Here is a 17,875-nt window from a genome sequence, read left to right on the forward strand (position 1 = left end):
TTTTTTGTTTCAAGCACAATAGAAAAGTAACTCCACATTCATAATTTCTTAAATTTATAATAAATCAGTTTGAAAAAAGTATTAAAACCAAAATAAAACTATTATTTATCATATACCCTTTTTTCCCTCAATGTTTACTTTATTACTGGGTAAAATTTTATTCTAAAAGCATTATTTATCATCAGTAGAAGTTCTGCTACTTTGTAATGGCATAAGCAAGCATACTGTGAAAGCTCTGAATTAATTTAAATCTGTTACCTCCCATGCAGGGACATTTTCTCTGAACTTCTCATTCACCATACAGCAGATTGACATTAAGTAGGCTTTGCTGGACACCTCTGGAGAATAATTCATCCAGAGGTAATTTTCAAGATACTGGCTGTGAAGAGTGAAAAGGCAAAGAATACTTAGTTATCACCACTCATTATAATATGCCACCTGGAAAAGTATTATTTTTACAAATTTCTGAAAACATCTAGAAAATCTATATAATTTGAGACTCCTTCACAAATTTACCTGTAATCTAGGCTATTGCTACCCACTTCAAGCTTACAGACAGCAACTTTAGCTTTGGAGAATGAGAATCTTATACCTTCAAGTAGGAAGACATCAAAGGTCACCAACAAATAAAATTACCACCGTGAAAACACTACGTCTTCCTTTTTATCTAAGGCTCTTTGTGTGGTAGAAAACAAAAATATTTGACAAGTATCAGCTCTAAAACAAAATATGGTGGGCAGTTTCAAAGATAAATGTTTCTGAAACATTAATACTACCTGACAATAGAACCTAACAACTTCCAGAACCAAGGGAATGGCAATCAAAAAGAAAGTTTGTAATATTTAACTTACAAGGTATTCAACATGTCAGTTTTCAAGGTCGCTGACATTTTCCTATCACAATATTGAAATTCTTATTTTAAGACTGTGGTGAAAATAGTCCTAAACAAAGTTAAGTACTTCTGATTTCTAAAATACAACTTAGTTGTCATGTCTCATCATTAAGGATAGTTATAAACATCAATTACATACTGGGGCAGGACTTTTTGTTCCTACTATAAATCAATCCACAAGCATGTTTCATTCGCTCACTCATTCCCTTACACCCAGCCGCCTTCTCCAAGTCATCTCACTTTCTACTCCAGCTAGCAAGAGATCATCAATTATCTCTGTTACAAACTGGTTATGTTTGGAGGTTGGCACACAGAAAATGGCATGCTTATAAAGAAGTTAAATTTACATAAAAGTTAACAAGCCTTTTCAGTTACTAAAAATCTTCCACTGTCATTGGGGCCTTCAATCTGTTCCGTTGCCTTCTCCTTCAGTTCCTGCAATTCTCCAGGTTTCTGGTATTTGCCTGTATTGCAGAATTCTGGTTTTATCCTAAATGCATATCAGTATCCTCTTAATTAATTGCATATCAGTATCCTCTTAATTTTAATATCTTTTTGAAAGAAGGCATGATATGGTGGAATTGTGCCATTAATCTGAGGGCCAGAGGCTTCCAATTTCTAGACTCAGTGTTCTCCACCATAAAATAAGGAAGACCTTACTGGGGTTACTGTGAGTTGTAAATGAGATCAAGTATTTAATAATAACATAGTTTTTAGACTACAGTAGGCATTCAACTTACTAGTTAATTCATAATTATAAATTTCAATTTACTTCTGTAAAAAGACAGCCTACTTCATACCATTTTTGTTACGATCAAATCAGTGTATACAGGAAGTAATAGTTGTTAACTATTATTCTGACCCCTGATGGGGACTAGACGTAAAGGTAGTGTAGAGAAGTGGAAAAATCATGAACTTTGTATGGCAGCCCAGCTCTGCCAATTACTTAAATGCATTATCATGAACAAATGGCTTAAATTGTCTGATCTCAGTTCCTTCTTCTGCTAAATGTAAATAGTAACACTTATTAACAGAGTTGCTGTGAGTGCTCTTTATGTAAAATATTTAACACTGTGCCTAGCACTAAGCAAGTGTTCAATAAGTGGTAAATATTACTGTCATCAACAACAATCCTGTGGCTTTTATTTGCAGCCTACTGGCCAGACTTGGTTGTAACATGATCTAATCTACCTTCATAATCTAAAAATTGTATGTTCTGTTTTGTCTGAAATATTTGTAAGTGCCTAGGTCAGAACAAGGCTGCCTTGGGAATAACAACTTAGCATGGCAGGAAAAAAAAATGGATAGAGAATGCTCTCCAATATTCTCTAGCTGATCACTAGAGGAACCAAGTAAAAGTTCAGAAACTGTTCAGCCATATACTATCTTAACCAGTGAGAAACAACCCAAAATACAAGTTATACTGATAATGAAGCATCATCTTTGAAAACAAAGGATATCACATACATACTCCAAAGTAAGCCAATCACAAAAACGCAAACCTTCAAAAATTTAATCATTTTCTTAACCACTCACAGAAATGTACAGAAAGTTTGGCTAAAAGTTAAATCATGTTATCATCTTGAACTTCATTAAAGCAAAACCCTTTAACTCACCTAAATTCCAACAGCATTATCTTTCTGATGGCAAACCTAAAAAAAAAAATTAGTAACAACTGTTTAAATAGAAAACATTAGAGGTATTAACATGGATGCATTTTGGTATCCTGTTTTAATACTGACTCATATCAGAATCATATTTTTAATATGCACTGAAAAACACTGATTTTGCTTTTATATTTTTTTGTTTGTATTTTGTCAGGGTACTTTATTTCATTCATTTCTAAAAACTAAGAAGTTACTTAAGTGAAATCTTATACTATCCACATAATAAACACTATCAGCACTATTACATACTGAGATAAAACACAAATATTAGTAGGCCAAATAATTTTAATGAAAACACAATTGTTCATCATCATCATTCATAATAATGGATCACAAGTACCAAAAGCTAGGTTCTCTCAATTTCTTACACACTGACCAACATTCTTTCATTTAACTTTCAAATGGAAACATTCTGAAGTCACGTCCTCCTAAAAGCACAATGTGTCTATATTACAAACATGGGAATCAGACTTTTCACAGGCTTTGTAGTCTCAATAGTAAGTATAAAATATTAGAAAATTGTAGATAGGAAATATCAGATATTTCTATTATACTTATTTTAAAAAATAGAAGTACTTTGTTTTATATGAAAAAATGATGCTGTACAGCCCAGTTTGAAAAAGACATATGCACCCCTATGTTTATCGCAGCACTATTTACAATAGCCAAGAAATGGTAGCAACCTAAGTGTCCATCAGTAGATGAATGGATAAAGAAGATGTGGTACATAGACACAATGGAATATTATTCAGCCATAAGAAGAAAACAAATCCTACCATTTGCAACAACATGGATGGAGCTAGAGGGTATTATGCTCAGTGAAATAAGCCAGGTGGAGAAAGACAAGTACCAAATGATTTCACTCATATGTGGAGTATAAGAACAAAGAAAAAACTGAAGCAACAAAACAGCAGCAGAATCACAGAACCCAAGAATGGACTAACAGTTACCAAAGGGAAAGGGACTGGCGAAGGTGGGTGGGAAGGGAGAGATAAGGGTGGGGGGAGGAAGGAAAGGGGGCATTATGATTAGCATGTATAATGGGGGGGCACGGGGAGGGCTGTGCAACACAGAGAAGACAAGTAGTAATTCTACAGCATCTTACCACGCTGATGGACAGTGACTGTAATTGGGTTTGTGGCGGGGACTTGGTGATGGGGGGAGTCTAGTAAACATAATGTTCCTCATGTAATTGTAGATTAATGATACCAAAAAAAAATTAAAAAGACACTGTAGTTACCAGGTATCTCTCAAAAGACAGGTTCAAATGACCACTAATTTAGTTTTATCATTTTGTATATTAGAAAAAAATAGCCAGACCAGAACACTGTCACTAAATAACAGGCTAGTTTTGAAAATGAAATGTGTATGCATTATGAACTTATATCCCAAGAGACCATTATCCCATCAAAATCCTATCCCAGTGATTTCTGATCTCTTAAATAGTTTCACTAAGCAAGCAATTTCACAGAACTTTAGTGAGAATGAAATGAAGATTTTTACTGTGCAAAAGCACAAAGACAGAACACTGAGAAGGTACTGGCTTCTACTGCCAGGTCACTGAGTGGATACAATGCCTTGTGTGTCAGACATTTCACTTTAATTGCATGTTGGACAACAGAATTCACTCAGTGGCCACCATGCACACAACAGCACACTTAATTTCTTGAGCTACAGATAGGACCTCATGATGAAAGAAAGAAAAAATTCTGGTTCAAGAGACAGAAGATCAGTATGCTATTCATGACCTAGTGTTAGCTTGGCAACATCTTTTAAGCATTCTGTGACTTTCATTTCCTCATGTACAAGAGGCAAGTGGCCAATTTATTTTTGGATGACTGGACAGGAGAAACTAAGTCATGACAGGCCAAGATATCACTCTGAAAAATCACTCAATTTATCTTCCAGCAATCTTGGTAGTATTCATTAACTTTGGAGTTTTATGCTTCTGTCATAAACTTTTTGAAACCTAAGTAAAGGTATAAATATAAAATACAAAAATGGCCTAAAAACTAGACATTATGCCAAAAGAACTTTAAAGATAAGGATGAAAAGTTACAAGTAATAATGACAAATATAAATAATATAAGGTATTTGGGAATGGCTATTTCAATTAGTTACCCCTATTTACTGAGTGAATGCTGTGTCTGACATGGTGCTATGCATTTCATTAAATTCTCCCAAAGCTGGATAATTTATATACAATAAACTAGGTCTATTAACTGATAATTAATTGCGCCATTAAATTTGACCAGGAAGAGTGGGCAGGGGCATGCAAAGGGGAGCTTCTTTGCTGCTATTATTGCCTCCTACTTCTCTTAGGATATGGTTGTGTTAAAACATGAGCTCTGGAGCTATGACAGCCACCATGCAACCAATGGGGAAAGCCAAAAAATCTGTTAATAGGCTGACAAGGGCTCTGACATTATAAACTTCTGAACTACCTGCTTCCATATTTATTATGAGATAGATTTTAAAAAAACTAACAATTGTGAACAAAAGAAACCAGCCAGAAAATAATACATATCATGTCATTCCATTTATTTAAAGTTCAAAAACAAGCAAAACTAAACCATGGTGTTCATGTTTGCATACTTACACATGAAAATGGTGAACCAAAGAGCCGTACAGGAGGCTTTTGGGATATTGACAAACGTTGGTTTTTGTTACCTTGGTGTTAGTTATGAATTATTGCAGAGTTATGAATATGCAGTAGAATGCTATTTGTATTATACCCTTCTTTGTGTTATATTTCATAGTCAAAGGGTTTAAACATTGTTAATAAAAATGAACACTGGAAAAAGTAAAATGGTCTGTAACTCACCCCTTTTGTCAGCATAAAAACCACTTGGATGGACTCATAACAGGATTAACAGTCTTACCAAAGTGTGCTGGTTAAGAGAATTCTAAAGGGCAATGGATCCTCTGCCATTTAAAAAAAAGTATTGGGGAAAAGTCAACAAAAAGATTAAAGATGGTGGCATGAGAGGTGAGACAGTGAGGCTTCCTCCAAAAACTGCTTATAATACGAAAATATAGTTAATACAACTAATCCTAAAAGAGCAACAGGAAAGAGGACTGCGCCAGACTGTATACACCTGGAGAAAATAGGAGACATCATGGAACAGAGTAACGTACCAAAGCTGTGGTCCAGCAGGACCCAAGCCCTTCCCATACCCCAGCTCACCAGTGGGAGGAAGAGAAACGGAGCTGGGAGGGAGTGGAGGCCTGGGACTGCTGAATACCTAACTCTGAAGATCTGCTCTAGGAGCACAAACCTACAATTCATGTTGCTTGCATGGGACTCTCGTGATTAGGGGGTTGGAAAGCTAAGACAGGCATAATTCCTGGAGAGACTGAGATTCCAGACGCTTGTGGAAAGAAGGGATCCATATCCAGCTGCTCTGGGACAAAAGAAAGGTGGGCAGTCTGAGAGACTTCCTAACAAGGAAGCCCTTAGCAAGAGGGCTGCTAAAGGGGCAAGGATTGCACAGAGCTTACTGCTCAGGAGAAAGGACAGGTAGACAAAATTGTTTGGGTGCACTCTGCCCAGCAGGTTGGGAGCTTTCACAATCTTCAGGTGCTCCAGCTCCCTGGCTGGCTACACAGCTCCAAGGATCCCCTCCATGATATGCAGCCTACTGCACCTTTCTCCCGGACAGCCCCACCTGGCTCACAAACCAGCAAACCCTACCCTGGCATTAAGCCAGCCAGAGGGAAGATCTGTCTACAGCAACTACAAACACAAAGCATAGAGGCTTATACCTGTGTGCTTGGCCCACTGGTTCAGGCAGTGGAGACAGGCATAGTAGCCGGGAAGCAAGAAACAGCTCTTTCCTTCCCCAAGGCACCAATACAACTCCCCTGCGACCCCTGACATAGCTTCAGGGGCTGAGCAGCTTGAAGGTAGAGCTTCTGGACACTAGAGGGTACCATATACAAATATGAAATGTAAACGTAAATTTTCAAAGTAAAATTATTAATACAACTCCTGAGAAAGATTTAAATGACATTGACCTCATGAATCATCCTGAAAGGGAGCTCAAAATAAAAATCATTAACATGTTCATGGAAGTACGGAAAGATATTCAAGAACCGAGGAATGAATTCCAGTCAGAGATCCAATCTTTCAAGAGCACAATGGAGGGTATTAAAAGCTGATTAGATACGGTGGAGGAGACGATAAATGAAACAAAAACTAGAGACGAGGAATACAAAGAAGCTGAGGCACAGAAAGAAAAAGGAATCTCTAAGAATGAAAGAATATTGAGAGAACTGTGTGATCAATCCAAACAGAACAATATTTGCATTATAGGGACACCAGAAGAAGAAGAGAGAGAAAAAGGGGCAGAAAGTGTCTTTGGGGAGGTAATTACTGAAAACTTCCCAATCTGGGGAAGGAGATAGTCTCTCAGGCTACGGAGATGCACAGATCTCCCAACACAAGGGACCCAAGGAAGACAATACCAAGACATATAATAATTAAAATGGCAAAGATTAAGGATAAACACAGACTATTAAAAGCAGCCAGAGAGAAATAAGATCACATACAAAGGAAAGTGATCAGGCTATCATCAAACTTCTCAGCAGAAACCTTACAGACCAGAAGGGAATGGCATGATGCATTTAACACAATGAAGTGAAGGGCCTCAAACCAAGATTACTTTATCTGGCAAGATTATCATTTAAATTTGAAGGAAGGATTAAACAATTTCCAGATAAGCAAAAGCTGAGAGAATTTACCTTCCACAAACCATCTCTGCAGTGTATTTTGGAGGGACTGCTATAGATGGAAGTGTTCCTAAGGTTTCATAGCTGTCACCAGAGGTAATAAAATCACAGTAAAGAAAGTAGAACAGCTAATTACTAAGCAAATGCAAAATTAAATTAACCATCCTGAAAGTCAATCAAGGGATAGACAAAGAGTATAGAATATGATACCTAATATATGAAGAATGAAGGAGGAAGAAAAAGGAGGTGAAAAAAAAAAGAACCTTTAGATTGTGTTTGCAGTAGCATACTAAATGACTTAAGTTAGAACCTTAGGTAGTAAAGAAGTTAACCTAGAACCTTTGCTAACTACAAATTAAAAGCCTGCAATGGCAATAAGTACATACCTATCGATAATCACCCTAAATGTAAATGGACTGAATGCATCAATCAAAAGATATAGAGTCACTGAATGGATTAAAAAGCAAGACCCAGCTATATGCTGCCTACAAGAGACTCACTTTAAACCCAAAGATATACACAGACTAAAAGTGAAGGGATGGAAAAAGATATTTCATGCAACTAATAGGGAGAAAAAAGCAAGAGTAGCAGTACTTGTATCATACAAAATAGACTTCAAAACAAAGTCACAAGAGACAAAGAAGGACATTACATAATGATAAAAGGGTCAATCCAACAAGAAGATATAACCGTTATAAATATCTATGCGCCCAACACAGGAGCACATACATATGTGAAACAAACACTAACAGAATTAAATGGGAAAATAGAATGCAATGCATTCATTCTAGGAGACTTCAACACTCCACTAACTCTGAAGGACAGATCAACCAGACAGAAAATAAGTAAGGACACAGAGGCACTGAACAACACATTAGAACAGATGGACCTAACAGACTTCTACAGAACTCTACACCCAAAAGCAACAGAATACACATTCTTCTCAAGCGCACATGGAACATTTTCAAGAATAGATCATATACTAGGCCACAAAAAGAGCCTCGGTAAATTCAACAAGATTCAAATTGTACCAACCAGTTTCTCAGATCACAAAGGTATGAAACTAGAAATAAATTACACAAACAAAATGAAAAATCTCACAAACACATGGAGGCTACACAACATGCTCCTAAATAACCAATGGATCAATGACCCAATAAAAACAGAGATCAAGCAATACACGGAGACAAATGACAACAATAATTCAACACTGTAAAATCTGTGGGATCCAGTGAAGGCCGTGTTAAGAGGAAAGTAAACTGCAATACAGGCCTACCTCAGGAAAGAACAATAATCCCATATGAGTAGTCTAAATTCACAATTAACGAAACTAGAAAAAGAAGAACAAATGACGCCCAAAGTCAGTAGAAGGAGGGACATAATAAAGATTAGAGCAGCAATAAATAAAATCAATAAGAATAAAACAATAGAAAGAATCAATGAAAGCAAGACCTGGTTCTTCAAGAAAATAAACAAAATAGATAAATCCCTAGTCAAACTTATTAAGAAAAAAGAGAGTCTACACACATAAACAGAATCAGAAAAGAGAAAGGAAAAAATCACTACGGAAACCACAGAAATACAAAGAATTATTAGAGAATACTATGAAAAATTATATGCTAACAATACTGGATAACCTAGAAGAAATGGACAACTTTCTAGAAAAATATAACATTCCAAGGCTGACCCAGAAGGAACAGAAAATCTGAACAGACCGATTAGCAGCAATGAAATTGAACTGGTAATCAAAAACCTACCTAAGAACAAAACTCCTGGACCAGATGGCTTCACCGCTGAATTTTATCAAACACTGAGTGAAGACCTAATACCCATCCTCCTTAATGTTTTCCAAAGAGCAGAAGAAGAGGGAATACTTCCAAACTTATTCTATGAGGCCAGCATCACTCTAATACCAAAACCAGGCAAAGACACCACAAAAAAAGAAAATTACAGACTATGTTCATCAATGAACATAGATGCAAAAATGCTCAACAAAATATTAGCAGACCAAATTCAAAAATACATCAAAAAGATCATCCATCATGATCAAGTAGGATTTATTCCAGGGATGCAAGGATGGTACAACATTCGAAAATTCCCCAACATCATCCACTACATCAACAAAAAGAAGGACAAAAACCATATGATCATCTCCAGAGACGCTGAAAAAGCATTTGACAAAATTCAACATCCATTCATGATAAAAACTCTCAACAAAATGGGTACAGAGGGCAAGTACCTCAACATAATAAAGGCCATATATGACAAACCCACAGCCAACGTTATACTTAACTGCAAGAAGCTGAATGCCCACTCTCCCCACTTTTTTTATTTATTTTTATTTTTATTTTTTTATTTTTATTTTTTTAATTGAAGGGTAGTTGACAACAGTATTGCATTACATTAATTTCAGGTGTACAACACAGTGATTCAACATTTATATACATGATAATTCTAGGTACCAGGTATCACCATACCAAGTTGTTACAATATTTTGACTATATTCCTTATGCTATACATTACATCCCGGTTACTTATTTATTTTACAATTGGAAGTGTGTTTAAATATATATATATATATATATATATATATATATATATATATATATATATATATTTTGTGAGGGCATCTCTCATATTTATTGATCAAATAGTTGTTAACCACAATAAATTTCTGTATAGGGGGGTCAATACTCAATGCACAATCATTAGTCCACCCCAAGCCTAATTTTCGTCAGTCTCCAATCTTCTGATGCATAACAAACAAATTCTTACATGGAGTACAAATTCTTACATAGTGAATAAGTTACATGGTGAATGGTGCAAGGGCAGTCATCACAGAAGCTTTCGGTTTTGTTAATGCATTATGAACTATACACAGTCAGTTCAAATATGACTATTCATTTGATTTTTAAACTTGATTTATATGTGGATACCACATTTCTCTATTATTATTATTTTTAATAAAATGCTGAAGTGGTAGGTAGATACGAGATAAAGGTAGAAAACAGAGTTTAGTGTTGTAAGAGAGCAAATGTAGATGATCAGGTGTGTGCCTGTAGACTATGAGTTAATCCAAGCTAGACGAGGGCAATAAACATCCATGTATGCAGAAGATTTCTCTCAGAACATGAGGGGGGAGATTCTAAGCCTCACCTCTGCTGCTCCCCATTTTCTCACCAGATGGCCCCCTGCGACTGTGCCTGTCTTAGGTTGTTCCTCCCTTGAGGAATCTTACCCGTCTCTGGCTAACCAGTCATCTTCCGGAGCCATACAGGGAAATGTAAAGTTGGTAAGTGAGAGAGAAGCCTTATTGTTTGAAAAGGTTAGCTTTTTACTTCTTTGCATATTTATGCCCTGTGGCTTCTATGCCCAGCATTTGTCTTGAGGTGTCTTTACCACTTGGAAGAATTATGATACTCGGTAAATTCGACATGTGGCACGAGTTCTATTTAAAGGTTGTGATTAGGTAGGAAGAAGAAAAGCTATAGAAGTAGCAGGCAGAAGAAAACCTGGGAAGATTGATTATTTCTTTGACATATCTTCTTGTAGAGTAACTTCGGCATGGATAGGTTTTAAACTACTAATTAAATTGTGCACACACATTAACATAATAGGAATATAGTTACCTAACCAAAGCATACCTGTAATTACCAGCCATCTCCAGTGAAACCAAGACAACCAGTTAGGCACCTTAGGCATTTGTGAAAACTTATCTATGATATGGTGGATATTGTCCGACTGAACTTAAACAGTCTGAGAGAATTCAGATAAACTAGAACAACCCATTCCTGGGGACTGTTCATATCCCGTATGTTCTTTTAACGATAAATAGTCTGTGGTTGTAAGATTTTGGAGTGCTACAATTTGCACTTCTCCTAATTCTTGGTTGAGTTCCAACAGTATAGATCCAGTCCAATTTTTGTTTTACTGCATGCACAGGCCAGCTTAGATATCTCCTTCATCATTCCCATGGCAAGTCCAGGAACTGGTGGGATGAGTGCATCTACACCTGTGGCCGTGCGTGGATCTTTGTTGGAGTTTTTTTTTTTTTTTTTTTTTGCTGATCATCTTCTGTCATGAGTCTTCCCGAGAGTGCTGATGTTGGAAGTTCTTTTTCATATCGTATCTTAGTTCATTTTCGGGGTAGCCAAATTAAGCTTTGATCCTCTGTATAAACACAAACAGACCCTTTGCCTACACTTTTATATGCCCTTTATATCATTGTGTAGAACTCATTAGAGGTCACCACATAGGAACAGCTTTTTTTTTTTTTTAATCATTAATCTACACTTACATGACGAATACTTTGTTTACTAGGCTCTCCCCTATACCATGTCCCCCCTATATACTCCTTTACAGTCACTGTCCATCAGCGTAGCAACCTGTTGTAGAATCACTACTTGTCTTCTCTGTGTCGTACAGCCCTCCCCTTTCTCCCACCCCGCTATGGATGCTAATTTTAATACCCCTCTTTTTCTGCCCCCCCTTATCCCTCCCTGCCCACCCATCCTCCCCAGTCCCTTTCCCTTTGGTACCTGTTAGTCCATTCTTGAGTTCTGTGATTCTGTTGCTGTTTTGTTCCTTCAGTTTTTCCTTTGTTCTTATATTCCACAGATGAGTGAAATCATTTGGTATTTCTCTTTCTCTGCTTGGCTTGTTTCACTGAGCATAATACCCTCCAGCTCCATCCATGTTGCTGCAAATGGTTGGATTTGCCCTTTTCTTATGGCTGAGTAGTATTCCATTGTGTATATGTACCACTTCTTCTTTATCCATTCATCTATCGATGGACATTTAGGTTGCTCCCAATTCTTGGCTACTGTAAATAGTGCTGCGATAAACATAGGGGTAACATTGGTCTTTCTCATACTTGATTGCTACGTTCTTAGGGTAAATTCCTAGGAGTGCAATTCCTGGGTCAAATGGCATGTCTGTTTTGAGCATTTTGATGTACCTCCATACTGCTTTCCACAATGGTTGAACAAGTTTACATTCCCACCAGCAGTGTAGGAGGGTTCCCCTTTCTCCACAGCCTCGCCAACATTTGTTGTTGTTTGTCTTTTGGATGGCAGCCATCCTTACTGGTGTGAGGTGATACCTCATTGTAGTTTTAATTTGCATTTCTCTGATAATTAGCGATGTGGAGCATCTTTTCATGTGTCTGTTGGCCATCTGTATTTCTTTTTTGGAGAACTGTCTGTTCAGTTCCTCTGCCCATTTTTTAATTGGGTTATTTGTTTTTTGTTTGTTGAGGCATGTGAGCTCTTTATATATTCTGGACGTCAAGCTTTTATCGGATGTGTCATTTTCAAAGATATTCTCCCATACTGTAGGGTTCCTTTTTGTTCTATTGATGGTATCTTTTGCTGTACAGAAGCTTTTCAGCTTAATATAGTCCCACTTGTTCATTTTTGCTGTTGTTTTCCTTGCCCGGGGCCACTCTCCCCACTTTTATTCAACATAGTTCTGGAGGTCCTAGCCACGGCAATCAGACAACTCGAAGAAATGAAAGGCATCCAGATTGGCAAGGAAGAAGTTAAACTGTCCCTGTTTGCAGATGACATGATATTGCAGATAAAAAACCCTAAAGAATACACTCCTAAACTACTAGATCTAATACCTGAATTCAGCAAAGTTACAGGATACAAAATTAATACGCAGAAATCTGTGGTATTCCTATACACTAACAATGAACTAGCAGAAAGAGAAATCAGGAAAACAATTCCATTCACAGTTGCATCAAAAAGAATAAAATACCTAGGAATAAACCTAACCAAGGAAGTGAAAGACCTATAGTCTGAAAACTACAAGACACTCATGAGAGAAATTAAAGAAGAAACCAATAAATGGAAACACATCCCATGCTCATGGATAGGAAGAATTAATATTGTCAAAATGGCCATCCTACCTAAGGCAATCTACAGATTCAATGCAATTCCTATCAAAATACCAACGGCATTCTTCAATGAACTAGAGAAAATCATTCTAAAATTCATATGGAACCACAAAAGACCCCGAAGAGCCAAAGCAATCCTGAGAAGGAAGAATAAAGTGGAGAGGATTATGCTCCCCAACTTCAAGCTCTACAACAAAGCCACAGTAATCAAAACAATTTGGTACTGGCACAAGAACAGACCCATAAACCAAAGTAACAGACTAGAGAGCCCTGATATAAACCCAACCATATATGGTCAATTAATATACGATAAAGGAGCCATGGATATACAATGGGAAAGGACAGCCTCTTCAACAGCTGTTGTTGGCAAAACTGGACAGCTATATGCAAGAGAATGAAACTGGATTATTGTTTAACCCCATATACAAAAGTAAACTCGAAATGGATCAAAGACCTGAATGTAACTCATGGAATCATAAAACTCTTTGAAGACAACATAGGCAAAAATCTCCTGAATATAAGCATGAGCAATTTCTTCCTGAACACCTCTCCTCGAGCAAAGGTAACAAAAGCGAAAATGAACTCATGGGACTACATCAAACTAAAAAGTTTCTGTACAGCAAAGTACACCATCAGCAGAACAAAAAGGCATCCTACAGTATGGGAGAATATATTTGTAAATGACATATCCAACAAGGGGTTAACATCCAAAATATATAAAGAACTCACACGCCTCAACCCCCAAAACACAAATAACCCAATTAACAAATGGGCAGAGGATATGAAGAGACAGTTCTCAAAAGAATAAATTCAGATGGCCAACAGACACATGAAAAGATGCTCCACATCACTAATCATCAGGGAAATGCAAATTAAAACCACAATGAGATATCACCTCATACCAGTAAGGATGGCCAGCATCGAAAAGACTATGAACAACAAATGCTGGCGAAGATGCAGAGAAAGGGGAATCCTCCTACACTGCTGGTGGGAATGTAAGCTAGTTCAACCATTGTGGAAAGCAATATGGAGGTTCCTCAAAAAACTAAAAATAGAAATACCATATGACCCCAGAATCCCACTCCTTGGAATTTACCCAAAGAATATAACTTCTCAGATTCAAAAAGACATATGCACCCCTGTGTTTATCGCAGCACTTTTTACAATAGCGAAGATATAGAAGCAACCTAAGTGTCCGTCAGTAGATGACTGGATAAAGAAGATGTGGTACATATATACAATGGAATACCGTTCAGCCATAAGAAAGAAACAAACCCTACCATTTGCAACAACATGGATGGAGCTGGAGGATATTATGCTCAGTGAAATAAGCCAGGCAGAGAAAGACAAGTGCCAAATGATTCCCCTCATTTGTAGAGTATGACAAAGAAGCAAAACTGAAGGAACAAAATAGCAGCAGACTCAGAGACTCCAAGAATGAACTAGTGGTTACCAAAGAGGTGGGGTGTTGGAAGGCAGGTGGGGAGGGAGGGAGAAGGTGATTGAGGGGTATTATGTTTAGTACACATGGTGTGGGGGATCACGGGGAAAACAGTGTAGCACAGAGAAGGCAAAGAGTGAATCTGTGGCATCTTACTACACTGATGGGCAGTGACTACATTGGGGTATGGCTGGGTACTTGATAATATGGTTAAATGTAGTAACCATGTTGTTTTTTCATGTGAAACCATCATAAGAGTGTATATCAATAATACCTAATACCTTAATAAAAAATTTTTTTTAAAAAGTATTGGGTAAGAGCCAGAGAACTCCACCTCTAACTAATGGGAACGATTTTAGTTTAGTTACTTAAATTTCTCTTTACCCTGGTTTCCTCATCCATAAAGTGAGGATAACAGTGACTATTACAGGGTTGTTGTGAGGTTAAATGAACTATACTATACAAGGTAGTTAGAACAGAATCTGGCATAAAGTAAGCAGTGAACAAATAATAATTACTAGTATTTGAATATTTTAAAATCAAACAGGTAAAAAAGTTGACAAGCTTGCCAAATTTGATAATGGTAAGGGTAGCAAATACGAATCAACTGCGTAACAGAACACATATTACATGGCTGATTGAGTAACAGCTTATTTTAAGATCTACCTCATTTTGAGATCCTAGAAGTGATCATTTATATAATAAGAAAATTAAGAACTGACTGGTTATTTCCAAGGGATATAGGGCTGGTGTGCAAAAAAATGCTATTATGAGAACTTTAATGTGTAATATGAAGATTACCTTATGGTTATAAACTGCCTACTTTGGTAGTTTATAAACAAATTAATAAATCTTACATCAAGCCATTGCCCAATAAGGAATATGCTAAGAGTACTTAACTTAGCAAAACTTCCACAGGCACTAGTCTAAAAAAAACACAGTCATTTAACATTTGAAATATACACTACAATTTATGTGTTATAGAAATGTTCTGAATTTTTGAACTTTGAGACTTGGGGGCAGAACACAATCAGTTCACTTTTATTTAAGTATTAAAAATGTGTACACGATAAGAAAATGGCTGTTAAGAGTGCTATGATAAATCTAAGTGAGCCCCGCCAATGATGGCTACTTCTTTCAGCAATTAAAAAATAATGTAGCCAAGTCTTTATAACTTAAATCATTGGCAGCTTTTATTTATTAGTTATATAAAAATTATCTTTATAAAGAAATATTAATGGCAAAGGTTTAAATGAAAAAATTGCAAAAAACAATTATTATCTGAAGGTTCAAGATAATTTTCAGATTGGTATATCCTTAATTAGTAAGAAAAAATGAGCCTAGAATTTATCTACCCATTCATCTTTAGCTAAGTTTTCTCAGGCAATTTCATCCATATTCATCCTCTGATCAGCAAGTCATATGTTATATATCTGCTCAAATATTGTATCATCTGAGAGGATTTTTGCCTGATCATTCAATCTAAAATAGCTTTACCCTAACCATACTTTATTTTAATGTATAGCACTTACTACCTGCTGACATAACATATCTGTGTATTTCTTGTCTGCCTAGATTAGAAGTAGATGTAACCTCCATGAGCAGAGACTTTATCTGACATAATCACTGTTGTGCCTCACTTGGTCCTCAACCCAGTCCTCTCTTCTGAGTTCTACCCCTAGCTACCCAACTGCTTACTCATCATCTCCATCTGGATGGCTCTTTAGTACCTAGAATTCAATGTTTCCAAAAGTGAACTAATGATCTATCCCCAAACCCACCCCCAAAAACAACAGCAGTCAGTAATGGCACCATTAATCACCCAGCAACCCAAGCCAAACACTTGGAGTATTCTTGATTTCCCTCATCCATCACAACCAACCACCAACCATCTCTTCACTTCCACCCCTCTCAAAACAGCACACCTCTCCATCCCAACTTTCCACGCTAGTCCAAGCCAACATTATCTTGAATTAGACTACTACAATACTCAACTAATTTCCTGCCTCTTGCCCACTCCAAATTCTCTTTTTAATATATCACCATAATGCTTACAACTCTTCACTCGCTTCCCATCGTTCTTCAAATAAAATACAAACTCCTTAACATGGTCTTTGACCCAGTCTACTTCTACAGGCTCATGAAGTGATTACTAAAAGAAAACAACCAAACACTTACTTTGACACTGCCATGGTTTTGCCTTCACAACATTTAGTAAAACTAACCTCCGATGACTGAGAAAACACATGAAAAATACCAAATCTGAGGTTTTGTAAAGTCTGTGACATTCATAACCTAAATGTTTCCATTTCAAATTAAAACATTTAGTCAGCTGTCCTTTTAAAATATTCACTAAGCAATATGCTTACAGTGAAGATATGGAAATATGCCCAAAATACATTAAATATTTTTATTTTAAAGGCACAATGCTGAATAGTATGTAGAGAATAAACATTCTCTGTTTAAAAAAAAAAATTGGCAAGTGGGGACCAGAATACACCAAGAATTAAGAAACAGGGAAGGAGATTTCTTGAAACTTATCCCCTTCAGGATATTGTTCAAAAAATAATAATAATAATTTTTTATTATTCTATATAATTTTTATATAATATATATCTTTATTTTGAATTTATTATAATGTTCTACAATTTTAAAAGAATCTTTTAAAAGATTTATCAGAAAATGATAAAGAAAATTGGTACTACGTAAAATGAAATCTCTGTATTTATCACCTTCACACTCCTTCAGACACAAAGCAAATCCTACAATATTCAATACCTCTAATTAAATTAGAAGGCAAAGTAATAATCGGATTCTTCAGCAGCTACATACAGTTTTACCAGCTACTATCTCTCTCATAACCAAGTTAAAAAAGAAATCCAAGTTATGATCATAGTGAGTTTACAAATGCAGATGAGATCCAACTGGTCCCACCTAACCCGTATGTATGAAAATTAAACTTATTCCTACCTTGATTTGACAATCTCTTTCTCATATATCTCTTCAATGACCTGTTAGCAAAAACAAAAATGTTCAGTATCTCAAACAACTCTTTTTCAGACCCTAAAATGATAGTTTTCAATCACTGAGATTACACAAAATAAGTTGGTTTAGAATAGCTAATAATTATTACTGCTATTGAAATAATATTTAGATTTTTTATAATTCCATTACATCCTCAAAAGAAAGCAAAGCAGTGTAATAAGATAAATAGTATGTCTACACAAAAAGAATACTAGAACACA

At 36.3% G+C, this 17,875-nt stretch overlaps 1 protein-coding gene across 2 annotated transcripts in view; it reads right to left on the minus strand.

The window, feature by feature from the left end:
• AQR (aquarius intron-binding spliceosomal factor) overlaps positions 1-17,875 on the minus strand; it is a 103,603-nt gene that overhangs the window by 81,162 nt on the left and 4,566 nt on the right. For both annotated transcript variants that reach the window (XR_008992554.1, XM_036887545.2), the window contains exons 3-5: positions 17,601-17,641; positions 2,509-2,544; positions 259-379 (exon numbers count right to left, since the gene is read on the minus strand). Coding sequence is in view for 1 of the 2 variants with exons in the window: in XM_036887545.2 (XP_036743440.2) it covers positions 259-379; positions 2,509-2,544; positions 17,601-17,641 (198 nt within the window). In the remaining variant the exon portion in view is untranslated. The remainder of the gene's footprint in view (positions 1-258; positions 380-2,508; positions 2,545-17,600; positions 17,642-17,875) is intronic.

Source organism: Manis pentadactyla, chromosome 11 (genome assembly GCF_030020395.1).
Source record: "Manis pentadactyla isolate mManPen7 chromosome 11, mManPen7.hap1, whole genome shotgun sequence".
Lineage (NCBI taxonomy): Eukaryota > Metazoa > Chordata > Mammalia > Pholidota > Manidae > Manis > Manis pentadactyla.